We start from the raw sequence: 25,912 nt of genomic DNA on the forward strand, positions 1-25,912 counted from the left end.
TACCTCTGACTGTCTCGCTCCGTCCCCTCCCGTTTCGGTGGTTCTTCCCCCAGTTCCTGCTATGGAGGTATCTTTGGCCCCAGTTCCGCTCTCGGTTGCTGCCCTTGCTGAGGTGCCCTCCCTGGTTTCTGCCCCTCCTGCTGCTGTCGTTGACCCTCGGTTGGCACCCCCCCCCCCTCTTTCCCCTCTAGATCCTGCTTGTCTGCCCCTGGTCGGTCCTCCAGCTTCCTTCCCTCCTTCTTTACTCAGTTTACCCATACCCCCTAACCCTGACCCTGATCCTGCGCTTCTTTAACGTACTGTGTTCCCTTTTCGCCTTTGTTTCTTCGTTCTCCTCTGTTGCTGTCCTTTCTCTATCTGTCGATGTCTATTCTTCAATGGAACATTCGTGGTTATTACGCCAATTTCCTTGAACTCCAACTTCTACTTTCACGATTTTCTCCCTTTTGTGTCTGTCTCCAGGAGCCGATGCTTGGTGCTCGTCCTGGTCGCTTTCTTGGCTATTCCCCCCTTCCCTAGCTGTTGCTGGGGCTCCTAACTCTTCTGCTCTCTTGATTCGCTCTGATGTTCCCTTTGTTCCCTTACTTTTTACTTTGCCTCTCCATTGTTCTGCTGTTTGTATCTTTGTGAGGAAATGGTACACGGTTTGTTCCATTCATCTCCCCCTGAGTGTCCCGCTTTCTCTTCCTGATCTTAAACTCCTACTGGACTCCTTGCTGGAGCCTGTGCTCCTGCTGGGTGATTTCAATTGTCAACATACCCTTTGGGGTGATGTTCTGATAAACACCCGAGGTCGCCTTCTTGAACCGTTTATCCTCTCTTCTTCCCTGCCTCTTCTGAATTCTGGTGAGCCCACTCATTTAGACTCTCGAACTTGCTCCCTTTCCTGTCTTGATCATTCTCTTTGCTCGTTTTCCCTTTATTTAGATTTCGAGTGGCGGGTTCTTGATGACCTCCATGGCAGTGACCATTTTCCCATCCTTGTTTCCTTTTTCTCTTTTTATCCTCCTCTCTCTTTCCCTAGGTGGTGGTTTGCCGAGGCTGACTGGCCCCACTTTACCTTCTATGCGACTATCTCCGACCTATCCATTCTGCCTCTCCCTCGCGCCCTCCTTTTTTATGACATCGTCTTCGACGCTGCCCTCTGCTCTATTCCTCACTCTTCCTCTCGGGGAACGCGGAAGTGCGTTTCCTGGTGGAATGTGGACTGTGCTCGGGCTGTCCGCTGTAAGCGTGCAGCCTGGAAGACTTCGTCGCCGGCAGACACCTGAATCATTTCTTTTGTTTCGGAAGGCAACTGAGGTGGCCTGTAGGACCATTCGTCCGGCTAAATGTGCATGTTGGATGTCTTATGTCTCCACCATCACGTCCGAAACGATTCTCCTGCTGATCTGGAAGTGTATTCACAAGATTGCAGGTAAGTTCGTTCCCGATGCTTCACTGGTCCTTCACCTCGGTGGTACTCTTGTGGCGGACCCGTTACAGATTACGACCGAATTGGGTTCCCACTTTTCGTCTGCTAGCTCTGGTTCTCATCTTCCCCATTCCTTCCTTCTTCGTAAGCCTCTTCTTGAATCTCGTCCTTTGGATTTCTGTACCTATCTCTGCCTTCCCTATAACGATCCCTTCTCTATCTCTGAGCTCCTAGTCCTGCCCTGACCCTCTGCGGTTCTACGGAGGCAGGCTCCGATGTCATTCATTATGAGATGCTTGGACATCTTCCTCTGTGCTCGTCTCAGTATTTACTGAGTCTGTTTAATCGGGTCTGGGAGTCATCATCAGTCCCTGAGGACTGGCTCGATGTTGTTGTCCAACCTGTTCAGAAACCAGGGTGCAGGGTGTCTCGGGTCCCCCCCCTCCCCCAAGGACTTTCGCCCTATTGCCCTCATGAGTTGTGTCCTGCAAGCTCTTTGAACGTATGGTTAACGTTCGTCTGATGTGGTTCTTAGAGCACTATCACCTCCTTTCCCTTTCTCAATTTGGTGTTCGCAAATGCCGCAGCACAACAGATGTCCTGGTGAACTTGGAGGTCTATATTTGTACTGCTTTTGCTGCGAAGACCTCCGATGTTGCCGCCCTTTTTGACCTGGAAAAGGCTTACGACACTACCTAGCGGTATCATATTCTATCCCAACTTCATTCTTTTGGCCTTCGTGGGAATCTTCCTCTCTTCCTCCAAAGTTTCCTCTCTCGTCGTTCCTTTCGAGTGAAGCTCGGTACCACTCTCTCTCTGCCCCTTTTCGGCAATACGAAAGTGTGCTCCAAGGTAGTGTTTTGGGCACTACTCTTTTTCTTGTTGCTCTCAATGGTCTTCTTTCCTCCCTCCCTTCCTTCTGGCAGTCTTCTCCGCTCTCTATGTAGACGATCTTACCCTTTGCTATCGGGGTGATGATTCGCCTCTCCTTCAAAGGCGGCTTCAACTTGCGATTGATGCCATGTCGTCTTGGGCTACCGATCATGGCTTAAAGTTCTCTGCGTCTAAGACTTGTGCTATGACTTTTACTCGGAAGCGTGTCATTCTTCGTCCCTCTGTCTCTTTATGGACATGCCCTTTTGTACAAGGATTCCACTAAGCTTTTGGGGTTAATCTTTGACACTCGTTTGTCTTGGTCAGCTCATATCTCTTACCGCCACGCTGAATGCTCTAAGGCCCTTTCCCTCCTTAAGGTTTTGTCCCATACTTCTTTGGAGGGGGGGGGGGGGCGGATAGGCGTATGCTCCTCTCTCTCTACATTCCTCACTCGTCCTGTCTAAACTCGATTATGGTTGCCCTGCTTACTCGTCCGCTTCTCCTTCTACTCTTCACCGTCTTGATGCTTTGCATCTTGCTGGGTTGCGCCTCAGCTCTGGTGTCTTTCGTTCGACTCCTGCCCTCAGCTTGTATGTTGACACTGGTTTCCTATCTCTTCAGCAGGACCGCCGTGATTGCTACTGTCTTCTCTATTTGGTGTGGTCCTTGCCACATCCTTCCTCTCGCCTCAGTCTTGCTTTGACTTTTACCCCTCCGGTAGTTCCTGTTCCTCTTCACCACCTCCCTCTTTCTGTCCGGCTATCTCGCTTACAGGTCTCTTTCCATTCGTCTTTCTCATATTTCTCCTCGTATTGTTCCTTCCTTGCTCCCTTGGATGGTCCTCTTCCGAAGTTTTGTACGTCCTTGACCCGCATTACTAAAGCTTTTACTCCTCCTACGGTTGTGAAACGCTCTTTTCTTGAGCAATTTTCTGCACACTCCCGCTCCGTTTCCCTCTTCACAAATGGGTCTAAGTCCACGGACTGTGTGGGCTACTCAGTTGTTTTTCCTGACCACACTTATGTGCTATTCTCCATGCTCTCCGTCTCCTGCTTTCTCGTTGTCATTCCTTCTTTGTGATTGTCGTTGACAATCGTAGTGCCCTCATGGCTCTCGGGTTCTTTAATCCTGTCCATTCCATTTTTTTTTGTCGTCGAGATTCAACATTGGCTGTTTCTTATCTCTAGTAAATTTAAAACCGTGGAGTTTTGCTGGGTTCCCAGCGATTTTGGTGTTTCTTTAAATGAGCGTGAGGATGTTGCCGCTAGGGAGGCTGTCCGCTCCTGTCCCATTTCCTGTAAAGGTATTCTTTTTTCCGACTTTTATCTGGTTATTCATTCTTCCATCCTTACCCGTTGGCAGGGTTGTTGTTGTTCTCTTGTTGGTAACAAACTGCGTACTCTTAAGCGTTGTGTGTCTCCGTGGCCTTCCTCCTGCCACTGTAACCGGCGGTGGGAAACGGCTCTAGCACGGTTGCATCTTGGCCATACTTGCTTAACTCACGGTCACTTAATGGAGCGCCGCTCAGCTCCTTATTGTCCAAATTCCGTTGTCCTGCTTACCATCGTGCATATCTTTGTTGAATGTCCTGACTTCCAGGACGAGCGTGTGTCTTGCTTTCCGACCGTCCCTCGCGGTCACTTGTCCCTCGATAGAATTCTTGGTGAATCGGATAATTTTGATATCGTTCGACTTGTGCGTTTGTTCTCTTATTGGCATCCTTAGTGATATTTAGCGCTCTCTGATTATTCCGCACATTTGATGGTGCCTCATAGCCTTCTCTTTGATAATTACTTACTTATTATTCAATTGTACACAGTATAATGCACAGTAGGCCTTGTATTTTGATTTATAATTCATGCTGACGTCTTTATTATATGCTTTTGTCTCCCTTGAATTGTCTCTTTTTTACTTATTTCGAGTGTTGATATTTGATATTGTTGTATTTGTTTAGTTAAGGCGTATAGTACATTTTTTTGTTTAATTTTGTGTGATATTGATGTTTCTTACAAGGTTTCAGCCAGTATTCTATAATTGTTTTAATTTGTGTTTTTTATCAATTTTCTGGAAGTGTTATTATTATTAAAATTTTGTAATTAGCTTGTGAAAATCAAGAGGTTTTACTTTGGCTAATTCAGGTAAGTTTAACAATGTGTTTTGTTTTGTAACTAGTGCTGTTTTTTATATCTTCGTATAGGTATTTTTGTTCAGTATGAGTTCTTTGTTTCTTATTTTATTGTGACTTCTGTATTTTTTTTAAATCTGATGATGAATACGTAAAATATTCAAAACGCCAGGAATTTTACTTAGAAGTAAAGAATTAACAAGATGTGTGTTATATCAATGGTTTTCCTATTCATTTTGAAATTAAGATTCCCGAAGGGAACATCTGAAAAAAAATAAAAAAAAAAAAATATATATATATATATATATATATATATATATATATATATATATATATATATATATATATATATATATATATATATATATATATAAACACACACACACACACACAAGAGTTCTTACTTTCTTGTACAGCCACTAACACACATAGCGTTTCGGGCAAGTCCTTAATCCTATATTCCCTGGAATACGACCCGCTAAATCGTTTAACAACCAGGTACCCATTTTATTGTTGGTTAAACAGAGGCTACAGTTAAGGTTTGGCGCCCACTAAATCCTCCCTGACCAGGATACGAATCCAGGCTAATGCCCTCACGAACCCCCAGGCGAGCCTCTTACCACTTCGCCAGGCTAGCAGTCCTACCACAGGGACTGCTGTTATATTTCTGTAGTTCCTCCACGCTCTTGTATTTAATAATTTTGCTTCTATACAACCCATTAAATGACGGATTCAACTTTTGCTTCTCATTTTTTCCCCCCTTTTGGACCTTTTTTCCATCTACATGATGATAGAATTGTGTAAACATTGCCATATTTGTTACTCTAGCAGTTTGTATGGAAGGGTAACCCTAACAACTGGTCTTGCTCATTGCAGGTTGCTAGCGTCGACTCAATTCGAGGCGACGGACGCCAGGAGAGCCTTCCCGTGTTTCGACGAACCCGCCATGAAAGCTACCTTTGAGATCTTCCTCGCCAGAGAGGCTTCCATGTCCTCAATATCAAACATGCCGAAATATGAAACCTTCCCTGTGTAAGAAATTCAAACGTCCTATGTTATAGTTTAATTAAATGAATAATCTATTGATATTGTTTGAAATAAAGGAATGTGTGTGTAAATATATTAACAACGGAACTACTTGGTCAGCGAGGGCCAGGAGGGGTGGGAGTGGGACCACTTCAACACCAGCGTGCCAATGTCCACCTACCTCGTCGCCTTCGTCGTCTCTGACTTCGTGCACGCCGACTCTAATGTCAATGATCACGTTCTCTTCAGAGGTAGGTAATGCTAACCGTCATGTTCTCTCAGAGGTAGGTAATGTTTACCGTCATGTTCTCTCAGAGGTAGGTAATGTTAACCGTCATGTTCTCTCAGAGGAAGGTAATGTTTACCGTCATGTTCTCTCAGAGGTAAGGTAATGTTAACCAGTCATGTTCTCTCAGAGGTAGGTAATGTTACCGTCATGTTCTCTCAGAGGTAGGTAATGTTAACCGTCATGTTCTCTCAGAGGTAGGTAATGTTAACCATCATGTTCTCTCAGAGGTAGGTAATGCTAACCGTCATGTTCTCTCAGAGGAAGGTAATGTTAACCCTCATGTTCTCTCAGAGGAAGGTAATGTTTACCGTCATGTTCTCTCAGAGGTAGGTAATGTTAACCGTCATGTTCTCTCAGAGGAAGGTAATGTTTACCGTCATGTTCTCTCAGAGGTAGGTAATGTTAACCGTCATGTTCTCTCAGAGGAAGGTAATGTTTACCGTCATGTTCTCTCAGAGGTAGGTAATGTTAACCGTCATGTTCTCTCAGAGGTAGGTAATGTTAACCATCATGTTCTCTCAGAGGTAGGTAATGCTAACCGTCATGTTCTCTCAGAGGAAGGTAATGTTAACCCTCATGTTCTCTCAGAGGAAGGTAATGTTAACCCTCATGTTCTCTCAGAGGAAGGTAATGCTAACCGTCATATTCTCTCAGAGGAAGGTAATGTTAACCCTCATGTTCTCTCAGAGGTAGGTAATGTTAACCGTCATGTTCTCTCAGAGGTAGGTAATGTTAACCGTCATGTTCTCTCAGAGGAAGGTAATGTTAACCATCATGTTCTCTCAGAGGTAGGTAATGTTAACCGTCATGTTCTCTCAGAGGAAGGTAATGTTAACCATCATGTTCTCTCAGAGGTAGGTAATGTTAACCGTCATGTTCTCTGAAAGGTAGTTAATTCCAACCTTCACGTTCTCTGAGATAGGTAATGCCTGTGGGATTATGTGGAAAAGTTAATCCATCATTCTTTGATTCAAGCGGATTGTATTCAATGGTAATTTGTTCCACATAATTTCTACAGTGGGGGGTTTAAATTATAGTAATTAATTAAATTCAGGTCATCTAGTGCTCGTTATTTTTATGTTTAATTTGAGAAATAAAATGTATTTATTATGAGAGACTAGATTATCTAAACAATGGTAAGTAAAATGAATGAATCTTATATAGCTAGGAGAATCCATAGACCAGAGCATGCATCAAGTGATACAGGTCTGCTGATGTCCGATTCGTTACCGCTGGGACAACATGTGGGGAATTTTTCCTTGCAGGAATTTATTTTATTAATTTACTTTAATTCATTATTAATAATTAAAATGGATTATGATTTTAATGTGGACTGCATTTTATTAATTTATCCTGCTAGGTGTTGTCCTACTCACAAGTTTGAGGGGTTTTATGTGCGTAGCCTATCACACCAAGTTATGGATAATGGCAATAAACTACTGTATATTAATTCTACAGTTAAATGGATTAGTAAAATATAACTATTTCTTATCTAGTGAGTCGATATCGCCTGGTAATAGGCACTGGGCATCATTCAGTCAAGTGTGTGGGACCGCGTTGGGCGGGGCCCGAATGACGACTGTGAAAATGTGTGTCGTGTGTCCTCAGGTTGACTCGAAGGTATTTCCTCCTCTCTTGAACTACACCTGCGGAGTAACTTAGTAGTAAACTGTTACCATGATGCATAGAATATATATTCAGAGGAATTATATAATTGAGACAAGGTTTACCAGTTCCGGGTGTCTCGGAGGCATCATCTTGAGGTTATCTTGAGATGATTTCAGGGCTTCCCCGCGGCCCGGTCCTCGACCTCCACTCCCAGGAAGCAGCCCGCAACAGCTGACTAACACCCAGGTACCTATTTACTGCTAGGTAACAGGAGCATAGGGTGAATTGTTTCACCCTATGCTCATTGCCCATTGTTTCTCGCCGGCGCCTGGGATCGAACCCAGGACCACAGGATCACAAGTCCAGCGTGCTGTCCGCTCGGCCGACCGGCTCCCCGGATCATAACCGGATTGCAAAAATAATCAATTCTACTGGCCAATAAATTGATATATCTTAATAGTAGACCGGGTACAATACTTCCCAGGGTTTGGTGACTTCGTCGGTTGGGCGGAAACTTTGATATTCCTAGGGGGGCCTGACAGCCGAGTGAATAGCGCTTCTGCTTTGTAGTTCTGAGGTTTCGAGTTCGATTCCCGGTAGAGGCAGAAACAAATGGGCAGAGTTTCTTTCACCCTGGTGCTCTTGTTACCTAGCATTAAATAGGTATCTGGGAGTTAGACAGCTGCTACGAGCTGCTTCCTAGGGGTTTGTAACAACAAGGCCTTGTCAAGGTCCGGGCCGCAGAGACGCTAAGCCCCGCAATCATTATGTGACGTTGGTTTCTTTCAAGGCGATTCTGTTTGGTGTCTGGAGAGTTCTTCATGAGTAGGTTGGCCGTTTTCTTTGTTTTTGTGTTAAATTGTCAAATGTATCTTTTGATTTCTGTCTGTGGGGATAACGTTCCTATTAATAATATCTTTCAGGACACTTTCCTCAGTTTTATGAGCCGTCGAAAAGAAGTTCCTGTAAAACAGTGTAATAGGAGGTACAAGTGTTGTGTTAGTTGACTCTTTAACTTTAGAGAGTTGACTCTCTAGGCAGTCTCCGTGGTGTAGTGGTAAGACACTCGCCTGGCGTTCCGCGAGCGCTATGTCATGGGTTCGTATCCTGGACCGGGGAGGATTTACTGGGCGCAATTCCTTAACTGTAGCCTCTGTTTAACGCAACAGTAAAATGTGTACTTGGATGAAAAAACGATTCTTCGCGGCGGGGATCGTATTCCAGGGACCATAGGATTAAGGACTTGCCCGAAACGCTACGCGTACTAGTGGCTGTACAAGAATGTAACAACTCTTGTATATATCTCAAAAAAAAAAAACTAATGGGTTGAAGTAAGGGTTGACTCGCTGAAGCGTCAACTAACACAACACTTGTACCCGATGTCACAGTATTTTGTAATTGCTTGGATGGTACACGTGGCGTCTGGCTCAGCTGGTGCAATTGACAGTATAGTTAATGGTTTTATCACGTTATGGTGCTTATTAATAAACTTGCTTAGTCTTTGGAACTTCACTAGTTAATTTTGAAAGAACTAAAGCTAACAGTTCCTGAAATTTTAGAAAAACACTTGAGAACATGAGGAGACACGACACCAGGGTGTCATGGCGTCTTGATCAGTGCTGATATGACGGCCGACCTATTGACAAAGGAGCGTTACCTGGAACTGAAGCAATGCTTCAGTTATCAGTACTCCCGCTACACCGGCAAGTGCAACACTGTACACGCCGAAAAGCAAGCATATGCGCCGAGTTCCCCCACAACTACATTGTCTGCACAGCCACCCACCAGAAATACCTTCTCTGCAAAGATCAACATTCCGTTGTCTCCCCAAACTGCCCATCGGAAGGAGGAGATCAAGAACATGATGGAACACTTGGCCCACACCTAGACCCACCAACCAAGCATGCTGCTGCATTCCCGGCCCTACCCGGGAACACACCTGTGGCTACCTCACCGCCACCGGTCTCTGGGGACGAAATACCTAGCCAACCCCACCAATGCTGCCCACGCCATCACCGGCCAAACCTTACAGACTCCACCAACAGCAGCCTGCTACCCGTCCTGCTTCACCTTGCCGACAAAATGGCCGGCAAAGACGTCAACCTCCACGTCCTCACCATCAACCGGCTGCTCAACTCTAATAAACTTCCGACTGGAAGCCCAGTGACTTCCTCCAAGCTACTCCTGCAACCCCCAAGACAACTCTGGAGCTCATTTCAGAGTCCGCAGAGGAGCGCGCACCAACAGTAACATCCGCAGCACCGTTACCAACCCGACCTAAATCCCAGAAAAACAACAGCCTGGTATTCTGCTCTAACGCATGTGACCTCGACTTTATACAGGAACAAAAACTTAAGGAGACCCAGGATATAAACGAAGGATTCGAGGAAGAACGAAAACTGAATGACCCAGAGCGCGAGAAATGGTACGTCGATAACGAGAATGTCAGTTATTGCTGTGACCTGTCTCCACTCAACCTTGACGTCATCGACCCTAGTATCTACGACAAGTTCCCTGGACATGTTCAGGTTACAAATGGGTCACATCCACCCACAGGATGAGTATGGGGATCACATCCACCCACAGGAAGGGTATGGGGTCCAATACCACCCACAGGATGAGTATGGCGTCCACTACAACCCACAGGATGGGTATGGGGCTCCAACCACCCATAGAATGGGTATGGGGCTCCAACCACAAATAAAATGGGTATAGGGTCCAATAACACCCACTGGATGTGGAAGGCGTCCATTGCCGCGCGTCGAGCTCGAAAACGGGCTGTGAGAACGGGTTGCAAGGTGACTGGAGTGGTGACCAGAAGTCAAGAACAGGAGGTGACAACAAAGGAAACACCAAAGAAGAAACCAAAAAAAAAAGAAAAAACGTCCGAGGAACTCCACCAAGACGCTGGAATATCAAGGAGACAGGGGTATAATTGAAATGCTGCTCGAATGACAAGCCCGGCTCCCTGCGAGACATATATTGTGAGAAACCAAGACGACCCCGTTCATCCACCGATCTACAGCAACAGCTGTATGTCTTTCCGACGGTGGTTGGGCCACTGAGCTGTATCCCCCTCCTCCAACTCGTATCCTGTTCCTTGTTCAAGTTTTCTGCAACCTCGTCCCAGCCTTCTGCCCTCTGATTATCAGGTCTATGGTCTTGTAATTTAAGGGGTCTATCTTGAGGTTATCTTGAGATGATTTCGGGGCTTTAGTGTCCCCGCGGCCCGGTCCTCGACCACGCCTCCACCCCCAGGAAGCAGCCCGTGACAGCTGACTAACTCCCAGGTACCTATTTACTGCTAGGTAACAGGGGCATTCAGGGTGAAAGAAACTTTGCCCATTGTTTCTGCCTCGTGCGGGAATCGAACCCGCGTCACAGAATTACGAGTCCTGCGCGCTATCCACCAGGCTACGAGGCCCCTACGAGGTCTGTAACTAGTAAGTTACAGATGCTTTGCATTAATTATTTTTTGTATATTAAACTAGCTGTACCTGCCACGCTTTGCTGTGGCTCAGTCTGGTTAAATGGAAAAGAAAGAAAGGAGAAAGCTCACGTTTCTAATGTTTAATTTCACAATGCTTGTGGGTATACAATATTTTTTGCTGTGCCATTGTCTGTGGAGATATAGAGATTGTCTGGTTCCCGACTCTAGAACACACAAAATATAATTGTTCCTATGAGAAGCAAGTCCGTGTCTAGATATAAAGCGCATAAGTTCTAAAGATTGGCCCTGAGCTTTATTGATAGTGATTGCAAACGCCAATCGAATTGGAAATTACAATATCTTAAATTGAAATGGCATATCTGTTAGAATCATAGGAATGCGAGGAATTGAGGACATCTTCACCTTTGAAAGGTCCTGTCAAGACTGTAGCTTATGCGCCCTTGATGATTAATTTTTTTACTGCAAGACGCATGGCATTGCAAAGCTTTAGCTAATTGATATTTCGCAACATAACTGGCTCGCAGATTTTCAACTTGCCGTACGTGTGATGGTATCCGTGGCAGATTAGAGTGAATTCAAAAATTCTATTGGATAACTAACCGCTTCATCTGCTTCCTCAACAGTGTCGACGGACTTGTAGTCGAGGAATTACAGGTAATTTTTGCCTGAAATCTCCTGTAAGCAATATTAATGCGTTCCCAAATGGTCTGATGTTTCCACGCAAATCTTGCAATGATCGACCAAGAGCCTCGAGCGATTTTTTGTGGGCCAATGTGCAGTCATCCCAAACAATAAGTTTACATTTCTGGAATACTTTTCCCATGCCAGATGCTTTGGAAATGTTGCACGTGGGAGTTTCAATGAATTACATGTTCAATGGCAATTTCAAAGCCTAAGTAGCAGCTCTTTCACCTGGTAACAATGACGAAGCTATTCCGGACGATGCAAGAGCTAAAGTTATGTCATTTTGGGATCAAAATGTTGCTAGAATCAATCTAATTAGGAAGGATTTTCAGTTCCTTATGGCGCATCTAAGATTTCTCCAAACCCGTTATTGACAGTTTGAATTATTTGATTGTAAAATGTCTTTTCGCTCAAGCGTTAGCTTAGGAATATTTGATTGCACATACAACAACAGATCACTCGTGTTGTAATTTTGTTTACGACGCAATTCTACATCGAACGATGCAGCAGCAGATCTATTCGTAAATGGCTTTTCCAATTGATTTAGAACTTTGTTAACTATTTCTAAGCACAAATCTTCAATCATTATCAACGCTTCGTTGTAGATTTCTGCTGTGAAATCCATGTTCATATTTGAATTTTACTTCGTATTCGACGGATAATATCTTCGACCTCGTGCGATTTATATTTCTCCCAAAACTCTGTTGGAGATGGAGAGATGGTGTTCAAAGTGATTGCAAACAATGCACGAATTTGACTTTCGTTGTGATGTGTTGGACGCATATTAATGCATACATCCCGGTGTCGGTCGTTCTCCAATAAATTTCGAGCTTGACATGCACTACGGAAAAGGGCATGTGTTAAGCCGTTGAAAAATCTCAATTACTGGAGAGACGTTGGACCGGGCACATTTACCAACAGCATGCGAAGAAAGAAGCATTCATCTTGATTGGGAGGCACGGTGTTCAGTCTGCCTATCGTAGTTTATTTGAATCTGCCAGGTTGTCCGTCGACTCGGTCTCTTCATTTGCGTCAGTCAAATGATTTTCTACTGGCATTTCATGTGTGTGTAATACGTATTCACTTCCGAATACAGCAGTATTTTCGCAAACGCGTCATTTTGACATAACGTGAAGAAAGCAGTTAACGTTGTAGCTCGTGGATTCATAGCTGTTTCTTGTACATTTGCAGCTTTAAAATAATCGTGTTGTTCATTTTCTTGTTTTCAAACAAAAACAAAAAATACTAACAAAATTTTCAATTCAAATGCAGATCAATTGACACAGCTCAATTTCACCACCAATTGCACTGAAAAATAAGAACAGATAAGAAAACGAAATGAAAAAGTGAAAAAGAAACAAGTAAGCTATCCCAAGAAATGAACGGTATGGTAAACTAACACAGCTAAATTCCAACACAACGTCACACAAAATAATTAAATAAAAATGAAAATAAATCAAAATCTGTGAAAATTCAATTTATCAATACAATCGGAAACATTGAAATGGACAATGGACTCGTAATATTTTTGTATATCGTGTGTGTTGCTCTTACATACAACAGATGGCGCTGGTTTAAAAAAAAACGCATGTTTTTACCTGTCACAGGTGTAGCATCTAAATAGTAGGTATGTAAAAACATGCACGTATTCGAATGCAACGTTGTGTGAAAATTTGAAAGCAATCGGTTCATAACTTTCGGAGATTACAGCGTGTATTGCATCTTACGTCCTACAGATGGCGCTGCTTTTTTAAAAAAAGCATGATTTTTCCTGTCACAGGTGAGGCATGTATATAGTAAGTATATATAAACACTCGTCTATTCGAATGAAATGTTGCGTCAAAATTTCAAAGCAATCGGTAAAGAGGTTTCAAAGATTTCCCCTCACATGAAAAACACCGGAAAAACACAGCTTTTCAAAAAAAGCATGCTTTTTCCCGTCACATACGTGACATCTATATAGTATGTATGTTGACCAGACCACACACTAGAAATTGAAGGGACGACGACGTTTCGGTCCGTCCTGGACCATTCTCAAGTCGATTGTGATGAGGAGGTAGGGACAGGCAATAAATAGGCAAGAGAGAGCTGAGGAGGAAAGTCAGGTGTAGGGGATAGTAGTAATGAGAACTGCAGCAGGCCTATTGGCCCATACGAGGCAGCTCTTATTATAACCACCGAAGGAGATAGTAATAGGAAAAAGAAGAGGATAGCAAGGGAGCGTAGGAGAAGACAATGAACAGAAAAAGGGAGAAGAGAGAAAGAAAAGGAAAGAGAAAGAAAGAAATGGAAGGGGGAAAGCTTATGTTAAGTCACGTTTGTTAGAAAGATTAGAGCATTTGAGTATATACTGTGAAAGGGAAGAGTCCACAGCAACAAAGCCAGGACTCAAGTTCATGTTGGGTACATTGTTTATAAGAGCCGATTCAACAAGATGGCGTCTGTGTAGAGTAGAGGCAGGAAAGATTATTTTGGAGGAAGACCAATCAATGGGATGATTAGAATCCCTCACATGGCAGAAGAGAGCATTGTTAGTGTCTGCAGACTTAACACTTCTCTTGTGTTCTTTAAGTCTGTCATTCAGTGTACGGCCAGTTTCGCCAAAGTATTGGAGAGGACAAGATGAACAGGAAATAGAGTAGACACCAGCAGCATTAGAAGCAGGAGGAGCAGTGTGAACTAGATTGCTACGAAGTGTGTTAGTTTGTCGAAAGGCGAGTTTAATGTCAAGAGGACGAAAGGTATTGGTAAAAGTTTTGAGTTCAGATATGAAGGGAAGGCATAGTACAGTGCTACTAGTGTTGGAAGCAGGTTTAGGATGAAAGAAATTTCGTTTAGCTTGAGAGTGGGCACAGTTGATGAAATGCAAAGGATAACCAAGGCGAGAGAATGATTTGTAGATAAAGGCAATTTCAGAATCAAGAAACTGAGGGTCGCTGATGCGTAGAGCGCGGAGGAAGAGAGAGACGAGGACACTTTTCTTAACAGAAGGAGGATGGTAGGAAAAGAAGTGAATGTACATGCCACTATGCATGGGTTTACGGTAGACAGAGAAAGAGAACCCAGACACAGAGCTGTGAACATGAACATCAAGAAAAGGAAGGAGGTAATTAGATTCCCACTCAACTTTGAAATGGATAGAAGGAGCCAGATTGTTAAGAGAGGCGAGGAAAGGCTGGAAAAGATTAAGGTCATGAGGCCATAAAGCAAAAATGTCATCAACATAGCGAAGCCAGAGAGAGGGACGAGTATCAATAGAAGGAAGAACAACAGTTTCGAAGTATTCCATGTAGAAATTAGCAAGAACAGGGGAGAGAGGGGAACCCATCGCGACGCCGAAAGTTTGAGTGTAATACCCCCTCCCCTTCCGGCCCGTTGGCGTCGTGAGGGGGCTTGGTGGACGGCTGCCGGAGTGTGATGCTCCGTTGGGCAGTCCTCTGTCCTTTTCTGGCCTTGCACTCCTGCTGCTGTCTTCTCCAATTGTGCCGGATCGCTTTTCCTTTTCCTTATGTTTCGTTTTTCTCCCCCCTCTTCTCCTATCTGCTTGTCGTTTCCTGCCGACCTTTTGCTTGTTTTGGATTCTTTCTTTGGACTTCTTCTATTTTGACGCCCGGGTGCTTGAGGAGGCATACTCTTGCACCCGTAGAACTGTAGTACCCGACGTCTCGAGCGAGGGGAACCTTTTATTGTCAATCCCCCTTTCGTCGCTGAACCCGATCTCGACGGACTGACGGTTCTTAAGGTGGCGTTTGTGGGGCGTATACTCACGACGCACCCCTAGGGGGCCCCGGCATGGTCAGCGATAGCTTCAAGTTGGGTGTCCTGCCTCTAATTGTGGCTCCATGGTGGGTATGGGGGCACATTCGTGGATGAATTTGTCACTTTTCGTCTCTATGTCGTTGACTGTTTCCGTTGTACCCTCTCAGGCTCGTGGGGTGGGCGACCAAGCCCCCGAGTCGGCCTGTATTGGAAGACCAGGCTCTGTAGCTCCCGCTGCGTTGGGCCCCGACCTTGCTCCTCCTTTGACCGTCCTGACTTCTTCCCCCAGCTCCCCTCCCTCCTCTGAGGTTGGGTCGAGCCTCCAGCCCCCGGTGGTGACCACTTCGTCCCCTGGTGTGGCTAAGTCTTTCGTTGTGACTACTGCGCCTTTTAACCCCTCTCTCTCTAGGGGTTCTCAACGCCGTTCGCGCCCCAACCGCACTCGCTCGATTCCTTCCCGTGCTGATGCGTATCAGGCCTTGTTTGGTCCTGCTTCATGGGCCAAATATTTTGATCTCCTCCCTCTTGATTCTGCGCCTCCTGACGATTTCTCCCTCCATCGGCATCTTGTAGATTCCGTGGATGCGTGTGTTACTTTCAACCCCACTCGTCTCGGTACACGTGTCGTTGCTGCTCCTTCTCAGGATGCGGCTTCCCGCTTGGCTGCCTTATCTTGCCTTGGCGAGATCCCTGTTCGGGTCTCCAAGAACGTTCAGATGAATTCCAGTGTTGGCACTATTCTCCTCCCACCCCTTGATGCCCAAGGCCATTCTGTCCTCCAGGTTGACTCGTTTACTCGTCCCCCTCGTGGTCGTCGCCGTCAACCCCTTCGCGTTGTGAAGATCACCTTTGATGGTAGGACCCTTCCATCCTCTGTCATTCTTGCTGGTGCTAGGTGCTCTGTCCAGGAGTATATTCCTTCTCCTCGACTTTGTAGTAAGTGCTGGAGGTTTGGGCATGGTGCCCTCCGCTGCTCTGGGACTGTCTCTCTCTGTCCTTTGTGTGGGAGTGAAGGTCACTCTAAGTCGGAGTGCACTTCTTCCCAAGCTCGCTGCCTCAACTGCGGTGAGGCCCATCCTACGTTCTCCCGTGCCTGTGTCCATTACAAGCTTGAGGCGGCCGTCCTTAACCTGAAGCACCGGGAGCGTTTGTCTTTTCCTGAGGCGAGGCGCCAGGTTCGCCGGCTCCCGCCTTATACTAACATCTCTTATGCTCGCGTGTTGCGCTCTTCCTCTCCTCGTCCTTCCCCCCTTCCTCAGACTCTCAACCGTTTCCGGGCCTTGGACCCTGATACGCCCACTGCCCCCTCCTCTGTTCCTTTGAGTTCTTTCCCGAGGGGTCCCCCTCCTGGTCCTCTGTCTGGGGTTCCCCTTCTTTCGACCCGGTCTGTCATGTCTCCTGTGTCTTCTTCCTCGTCCCCCTCCGATCCTCCTTCCCATCCTCTTCCTCCATCTATCGGCTCTCCCCGCCGCCTGTCGGTGCAGGCGGATGTCCATCGCTCTCCTAATGGCCGTCGTGTGTGCTCTCGTTCGGCTTCTCCTGTTGAGACACTGGAATCCGTTGCCCGGTACGTAGTTGCTGGGACACCTGTCTCTTTAAGTCAGAAGCGTAAGCCTGGCTCCTCTCCTTCCTCTTCCCCGGCGGGTAAGAAGGCTTCGCTTTCTTCCTTAGCTCCTACTTCTGGCTCTGTTGCTCCTTCCCCTCCCGTTTCAGTGGTTGCGCCCCCTGTTCCTGCTATGGAGGTTTCTTTGGCCCCTGCTTCCCTTTCGGTTGCTGCTCTTGCTGGGGTGCGCTCCCCTCTTTCTACTCCCCCTCTTCCTACTCCCCCTCTTCCTTCTGCTGTCCTTGACTGCTCCTCTCCGTTGTCTCCTCCTCTTCCTCCTCCTCCTCCGGACCCCGCCCGCCCACCTCTGATCTGTTCTCCCGTTTCCTTCCCTCCGTCTTTGCTCAGTTTACCCATGCCCCCTAACCCTGACTTTGCTGACCCTGATCCCGACCCTGATATTCTTTAACGTGCTCTGTTGCTCTTTCGCCTTTGTTTCTTCCTTGTTCTCTGTTTTTGTCCTTTCTCTTCCCGTCGTTGTCCATTCTTCAATGGAACGTTCGAGGTTATTACGCCAATTTCCTCGAACTCCAACTTCTGATTTCGCGGTTTTCGCCCCTTTGTGTCTGTCTCCAGGAGCCAATGCTTGGTGCTCGTCCTGGTCGTTTTCGTGGCTATTCCTTTCTCTCCCCCCCCCCAGCCATTGCTGGGGCTTCTAATTCTTCTGCTCTCTTGATTCGTGCAGATGTTCCCTTTGTTCCTTTACTTTTTCCTTCGCCTCTCCATTGTTCTGCTGCTCGTATCTTTGTGGGGAAATGGTACACAGTTTGTTCCATTTATCTCCCCCCGAGTGTCCCGCTCTCTCTTCCTGATTTGAAACACCTCCTAGACTCCTTGCCGGAGCCTGTGCTCCTGCTGGGTGACTTCAATTGTCGTCATTCTCTTTGGGGTGACGTTCTGACGAATACCCGGGGTCGCCTCCTTGAGCCGTTTCTCCTATCTTCTTCCCTGTCTCTTCTGAATTCTGGTGAGCCCACTCATTTGGACTCTCGGACTCGCGCCCTTTCTTGTCTTGATCTTTCTCTCTGCTCTTCTTCTCTTTACTTGGATTTCACGTGGCAGGTTCTTGATGACCTCCATGGAAGTGATCATTTCCCCATCCTTGTTTCCTTTTTCTCTTTTCGCCCTTCCCTCTCTTTCCCTAGGTGGCAGTTTGCTAAGGCAGACTGGACCCTATTTACCCTCAGTGCTGCTCTCTCTGACCTCTCCCTTCTGCCTCTCTCTCGCGCTCTCCTCCTTTTTCATGACACTGTCTTCAACGCTGCCCTCCGCTCTATTCCTCGCTCTTCCTCTCGGGGTCCACGGAAGTGCGTTCCCTGGTGGAATGCGGACTGTGCTCGGGCTGTCCGCTGTAAGCGTGCAGCCTGGAAGAGGCACCGCCGTAGGCAGACGACCGATTCTTTTCTTTTCTTTCGGAAAGCGAGTGCGGTGGCCCGTAGGGCCATCCGTACGGCTAAACGTGAATGTTGGGCATCTTATGTCTCAACAATTACGTCCGAAACCCCTCTGGCCCAGATCTGGAAGCGTATCCGCAAGATAGCGGGTAAGTTCGTTCCCGATGTTTCACCGGTCCTTCACCTCCATGATACTCTTGTGGCGGACCCGTTGCAGGTCGCTTCCGAACTGGGTTCCCACTTTTCTTCTGTTAGCTCTGGTCTTCATCTTCCCCAATCTTTCCTTCTTCGTAAACCTATCCTTGAGTCTCGTCCTTTAGATTTCTGCACTCATCTTCAGCTTCCCTATAATGATCCCTTCTCCCTCTCTGAACTTCGTTCTGCTCTGGCCCTCTGCGGTTCTACGGCGGCGGGCTCCGATGGTATTCATTATGAGATGCTTCGCCATCTCCCTCCGAGCACGTCTCAGTATTTACTGAGTCTGTATAATCGGATCTGGGAGTCGTCGTCAGTCCCTGAGGACTGGCTCGATGCCGTTGTCCTCCCTGTTCGCAAACCGGGGTCTCTGGGTACTTCCCCTAAGGACTTTCGCCCTATTGCTCTCACAAGTTGTGTCTGCAAACTTTTTGAACGTATGGTTAACGTTCGTCTGATGTGGTTCCTGGAACACCATCACCTCCTCTCCCCTTCTCAATTTGGTTTCCGCAAGTGCCGCAGCACGACAGATGTCCTGGTGAACTTGGAGGTCTATATTCGTACTGCTTTTGCTGCGAAGACCTCCGTTGTTGCCGTCCTTTTTGACCTGGAAAAGGCTTACGACACCACTTGGCGTTATCATATCCTATCTCAACTTCATTCTTTTGGCCTTCGTGGTCATCTCCCTCTCTTTCTCCGCAGCTTCCTTTCTCGTCGTTCCTTTCGGGTGCGCCTTGGTACCGCTCTCTCTCCCTCTTTTCAGCAATATGAAGGTGTGCCCCAGGGTAGTGTTCTGAGCACTACTCTTTTTCTGGTTGCCCTCAATGGTCTTCTTTCCTCTCTTCCTTCTGGTGTCTTCTCCGCTCTCTATGTCGATGATCTTACCCTTTGTTGTCAGGGTGATGATTCGCCTCTCCTTCAACGCCGGCTTCAACTTGCAATTGATGCCGTGTCGTCTTGGGCCACTGATCATGGCTTCAAGTTCTCTACTTCTAAGACTTGTGCCATGACATTTACGCGGAAACGGGTTGTTCTTCGTCCCTCTTTGTCACTTTATGGTCATCCCCTTGAATACAAAGATTCCGCGAAGCTTTTGGGGTTATTCCTTGACACTCGTTTGTCTTGGTCTCCCCATATCTCTTACCTCCGTGTTGAGTGCTCTAAGGCCCTTACCCTCCTTCGGGTCTTGTCCCATACTTCTTGGGGGGCAGATAGGCGCACTCTCCTTGCTTTACATTCTTCTCTCGTCCTGTCTAAGCTCGATTATGGTTGCCCTGCTTACTCGTCTGCTTCTCCTTCTACTCTTCGCCGTCTTGATGCTTTGCACCATACTGGGTTGCGCCTCAGTTCTGGTGCCTTTCGTTCGACTCCCGTCCTTAGCTTGTATGTTGACACTGGCTTCCTGTCTCTCCAGGACCGCCGTGATCGCTACTGTCTTCGCTATCTTGCGCGGTCCTTGCAACATCCTTCCTCTCGCCTCTGTCGTGCTTTAACTTTTACCCCTCCTGCGGTTCCTGTTCCTCTTCACCACCTCCCTCTTTCTGTCCGGTTATCTCGCCTGCAGGATTCTCTTTCCGTTCGTATTTCTGATGTTTCTCCTCGTGTTGTTCCTTCTTTGCCCCCGTGGAGGGTCCCTCTTCCGCGGTTTTGTACTTCCTTGACCCGTATCACTAAAGCTTTTACCCCTCCTACGGTTCTAAACCGCCTTTTCCTCGAGCACTTTTCTTCTCACTCCCGCTCCGTTTCTGTCTTCACCGATGGGTCTAAGTCAGCGGACGGTGTTGGCTACTCTGTTGTTTTTCCTGATCGCACTTATATGTGTCGCTTGCCTCCGGAGACTAGCATCTTTACAGCGGAACTTTATGCTATTCTCTATGCTCTTCGTCTCCTACTTTCTCGTTGTCAGTCTTCCTTTGTAGTTGTTGTTGACTCTCGTAGTGCCCTCATGGCTCTCGGGTCCTTTAATCCAGTTCATCCAGTGGTTGTCGAGATCCAGCATTGGCTGTTTCTCGTTCATAGTAAATTTAAGTCGGTTGAGTTTTGTTGGGTTCCCAGCCATATTGGTGTGTCTTTAAATGAGCGTGCGGATGCTGCCGCCAAGGAAGCTGTCCGCTCTTGTCCCATCTCTCGTAAGGGCATTCCGTATTCCGACTTTTACCCGGTTATCCATTCCTCAGTCCTTACCCGTTGGCAGGCTTCTTGGTTGTCTGTTACTGGTAACAAGCTACGTACTCTTAAATGTTGTGTTTCCTCGTGGCAGTCCTCCTTCCACCGTAACCGGCGGTGGGAAACAGCTCTGGCGAGGTTGTGTATTGGCCATACTCGCTTAACCCATGGTCACTTGATGGAGCGCCGCCCTGCTCCTTCTTGTCCTAGTTGCATTGTCCCTCTTACGGTCGTGCATGTCCTTCTTGAATGTCCTGACTTCCAGGACGAGCGTATGTCTTGCTTTCCGACCGCCCCTCGCGGTCACCTGTCCCTCGATAGAATTCTTGGTGACTCGGATACTTTTGATATCGTTCGCCTTATGCGTTTTTGTTCTCGTATTGGCATCCTTGGTGATATTTAGCGCCCTCTGATTATTTTGCGTATTTGATGGTGCTACATAGCCTTCCCGGTTTGGTGCCTTCTTTTGATAATTACTTACTTGAGTGTAATATTTACCGTTGAAAGAGAAAGAGTTAGATTCAACACAGAGTCTAATGAGATCGAGGAAAACGTCCGTGGGAAGTGGGAGAGGAAGGAGGCCCTCTGACGCCTTCTGTCTGAGGAAAGAGAGAACGTCATCGAGCGGAACATTAGTGAACAGAGAGTCGACATCAAGACTAAGCATCTTACAAGAGGGTTGCAGGCGCAGTCTTTCTATGAAGTCCTGAGAGTGACGAAGGTGGGCAGGGGAAAAAGTGCCAAGGTAAGGTGTCAGGGTTTTAGCGAGCCAGGAGGCAAGAGGATAGCTGACAGAGCCCCGTGAAGAAATGATAGGACGAAGAGGAACATTTTTTAGGGCCAGAACTTGTAGTGTTGTTCACTACTGATGTTGGAATGGTGTTGTCTAGAATCCGCCGGCTTCTGGCTTGAGAAGTCCGGCATTGATTACAATCCACCCAGAGTTTATGGTAAAACACACCTTTATTTCACATTAAACAGAGTGCCTTAATGTTTATTAACATTTCATGTGTGGTTTTACACCACCGTCAAAGTCCTTGTGTGGCGGCAGAATTTTGTACGCACAGGGTGGGAAGGTGTGTGTGTGTCGCAGGTGTGGTGGCGGTGTGTAGTCACTGTTTCTTGGCCAGACACACCCTTATTTCTCATTAAACAGAGTGCCTTAATGTTTATACACACTTATGTGTAGTTTTACACTACTAACTAGGGGTTCACGGAAGATAAACGGCTAAAACTAAGCTTGTACAACAATTGAGAGTTGTTATTTGTTTATGGGCGACGACGATCGTGGGATCGGATGCGCCTCGGCGTACCCGGTAAGGGTTAATAACGAAGCCCAGAAAGGTGAAATGCTAAGCCAAATCGTGAAACGAGTGATATCATTCACTGGAAACTAAGATGTCATGTGGCAAAGAAACGCAAACAGGCAGATGATAGTGGAGCCCGAGGAGTCCCTCAAGGTGACAACCACCAGCATCGCCCCACACTGAGAATATTGGATAACAAAACCAAATACTCGGCCCCCAACTAAAACACAAATGTCATTCAGTGTCCGGAAGAGCAGAAGCCGGCCGCCCACCACGGATGAGGACACACCAGGAGCACACCAAGACCACTAACCCCCGGCACCACTCGGCCAAGCCGGCTCCCGGAGACCGTCACCCCGCCGGGAGAACCAGCTAGAATACGTAAAAAAAACTATCAACAATCCCGTGACCCAAGGCGATATGTGCGCCAAACGTCGTACAGCTGGACCGTTGAATAGTGATGCCAAACGGCAGTAGCAAAGCCAAAACGTGAAAACAATGTGATCAGGCGGCTCCCAGGCGGAAGAGGTGTCCAGACGTGCGCTCGTCGTCAAGGTTGAACCAGGATTTCCTAATGAGGTGGTGGCGTCTTGTTAAATAAACAAGACGCCACCACCTCATAGGGACACAAATTGATTGGGAATCCTGGTTCCACCTTGACGACGAGCGAACTTCTGGACATACAGGTGATCCACACCAAGGTAGTATCGTTGCCCCTTGCCTCTTTTAATTATATATTTATATTATCTTAACCAAATGTATTTGGTTAAGCAAGTATTTCTCAAGTATGTGTGTTTGAAGTTTTACCATGATATGCTTATAGCTGTTAGATGTAATTACATATCCTGATATGGATTCATTGAGGAGGTCATCTTGGGATTGCTAGACCACAAAATGGTCACATTATACTGACTGGACAATGTCTCGAGGGAGCTTGGCTTGTTTCATAAATAACCATGCCTGGCCCATGTACTTTCATAGACCATGTACTCAGACATGTCATGCTATAATTGTTGTAAAATTTTTCCACAAAATGAAATTGTTTACATTGTTTTTACAATTTTGTAAAAATATATTTTGTCATTAACAGTTTGGGCTCGTGAAGCTGCCCTACAGCAGGCAGCCTACGCCCTCCAGACTGGCCCAGAAGTCCTCACCTTCTACGAGGAATATTTCAGCATCCTATTCCCTCTCCCCAAGCAAGACATGATCGCTATTCCTGACTTCTCAGCCGGAGCCATGGAGAACTGGGGACTCATAACCTACAGGTTAGAACATTGCACATTATTTTCTGTATGCACGTTACGCTTATGGCAGTTGTATCTACAGCTACTTGCTGGCTTTTAAGACATTTTCTGGATTTCTTACTAAGTGGTTTACAGAGTTTTTGTAGAAATAAATGATATTAAATCTGTTTGTGATGATACTATATAATGGAGTTATGTTACAAACTCTCTAAATACTGTTGATATTTGAGCCTTAAAGAGACGAAATACTATTTAGCTGAATATGTAATTGTTTATATAATTGCACCAAATTGTTCTGAGACCTAAAACATTTACAGATTTATTTATCATCTTGTGAAGATTCTTATCCAAGGTACTAAAATGTTTTGATAGCGATAGGCGATAGTTTACCGAGGCGAGAGTTAGAGGAGTATATTTTGCACAGTTAAGGCTCAATTTTGTTACCCGCTCTTCGTGGGTTTGTAAATTAGCGTGAAAATTATTTACAGCAAGCACTAAATTTTACGAGACAATACTCATAACTCTCAAATTGTGCTGATGATCCAGTATGTTGTTTGAAACCTAGATATGGGATGCAACATATATTTTAAAAAAATCCGGTTAACACACGTAAATTGCTCTCTAATACACTTAATTACTTATAAGATAAATTCACCCAACATAAGCTCAAGATATATTAGACACTATCAATCATCCTAAAATCTAAGTAAAATACCGACCTCTCCGAAGAAATAAACACATAATTCCATTTCATATGAATTGAGAGCCTGGCATATTTTGAGGCATTGTCCTAACATGTTTTAGTAAAATAACAGAAAAAATGGTCTTAAGTAGGCTACAGTGGATTATTGGAGAACTGCACAAGCACATATTTGGCTTCACAAGAGGGGCCGAGCAGTCAACTGCATATTCCATCATTATAAGACACAAGTAACTCAGGTTCAGGTACAGTCGTTTTTTTCATTTAGGAAAAACATTTAAACTTGTATGTCCACAAACAATTTTGCTATCGCTAATCATGTAAGGTATATGGATAAAATTGCTAATCAAGACTACCTCGTCCATGGGTACAGGGTGGTCAATTTTCAAGACCAAGTGTCGTATTGGCATTCTTGGTGATATTTAGCGCCCTCCGATTATTTCGCACTTTGATGGTGCTACATAGCCTTCCCGGTTTGGTGCCTTCTTTTGCTAATTACCTTTCCTCTCAAGACCAAGTGCTTGATAATTATATGAAAAGGTAATAATCGGTAGGCTTGTTATCCAGTATATAAAATCTGGACTAATTTAAACCCTTCGTCCTCTGATGCCACACAAAATTCCTCTACTTTTGCCCAATGTTTACACTATTGAGTTATCTAGCAACGCTGCTTTCTGAGTATCACAACACCTACTCTCCTTTTGACGGGATTTTGTCACAATCGTCCACAAAATTATCCTTCTTGTCACACATTAATGCGAATAATCCTACAGGCACTGTGTTGGTCTGTGCTACGTCACTGACTCTCAGATTACATGTAACATCTTGCCTTTGTCAGGTTACTTGAAGATACGTGATTTCATGTCATCGTGCTTGGAGCAGCGTGACTTCGTGACAGGTTACGTGAGACATCTTGACTTCATGTCAGCTTAATTATTTTAATTAAGGAACGTCACTTCCTGTCATTTTAATTGATGCAAAGTGACTTCATTTCAAGAGTCAGGTTACTTGAAGCAATGTGACCTCATTTCAGTTCAAATAATGCAACATAACTTAGTATCGGATTACTTTAGGTAACGGGAATTGATGTCAGAGTATTTAAAGCTACTGAATTTTTTGTCAGTTATTTGACGTCCCATGATGATGTCAGATTACACGCGAAAATGTGACTATTATTTTAGGAAATGTGACTTCATAAACGTGGTAAAACAATATCTTTGTAATATTGGTTCATGAACATTAGAAAAAGATAAAACTGCATTCGAGGCCTAATGTCCAATATATATATATATATATATATATATATATATATATATATATATATATATATATATATATATATATATATATATATATATATATATATATATATAATATGCGAGTCTTTGGAAGCACTCTCCCAAATGATTAATTCATGAGAGTTCCTAGAATCTGTATCTTTAATGCTATATATGTGTGTTAATAATACTACAAAGATCGGGTTTTACCTGATCAGTTAAATATGTATCCATATTGTACAAACTATTACTAATATTCACGTTGTATGGCTTTGTAGTTTGTATTCCAGCAGATTCAATAATGTTTCTATTAAAAATTGCTCATGTAATTTGTTATTGAAGAAGATCCCCCTCCCAATTAGTTCATTGAAAATTCTCAAACAAAAGAAAAAATAGAACATTAGGTAACTGACCACTTCTTACATAATATTAATGTGGCATAATTCAAAATATAAAATCTTTAGATATTTGACCTATATAAAACGGATTACACTCTTTACAAGGTATTTTGTTAATTACACAATTACCACTACTAGGACTGTTTATAACTAATCATTTTCGAATAGTATTTAAATAATTAAACACCGAATTTACATGAAAAGATTTAAAGGTCTTGACAACATTTTCCAACCCACAAAAATATGGTAAGCATAACAAAATCAACATCGAGCAAATTTTCTCGATGCTAATTTTGTTATTATATGTACATGGAGATTTGATTCGATAACCTTCCAAGGAACTTACTTGGATAACAACGCTTGAAGCCTATGGAATCAATATTTCAAAACAAT

The 25,912-nt window shown here is 45.2% G+C and overlaps 1 protein-coding gene across 1 annotated transcript in view; it reads left to right on the plus strand.

Moving 5' to 3' along the window:
- Nucleotides 1-25,912, plus strand: part of LOC123746672 (uncharacterized) — a 237,022-nt gene that overhangs the window by 37,345 nt on the left and 173,765 nt on the right. Inside the window, 3 exon segments of the mRNA XM_069316905.1 lie at nucleotides 5,292-5,447; nucleotides 5,562-5,692; nucleotides 22,988-23,165. Of these exon segments, the coding sequence (XP_069173006.1) occupies nucleotides 5,292-5,447; nucleotides 5,562-5,692; nucleotides 22,988-23,165 (465 nt within the window).

The sequence above is a fragment of the Procambarus clarkii genome, chromosome 85 (genome assembly GCF_040958095.1).
Source record: "Procambarus clarkii isolate CNS0578487 chromosome 85, FALCON_Pclarkii_2.0, whole genome shotgun sequence".
Lineage (NCBI taxonomy): Eukaryota > Metazoa > Arthropoda > Malacostraca > Decapoda > Cambaridae > Procambarus > Procambarus clarkii.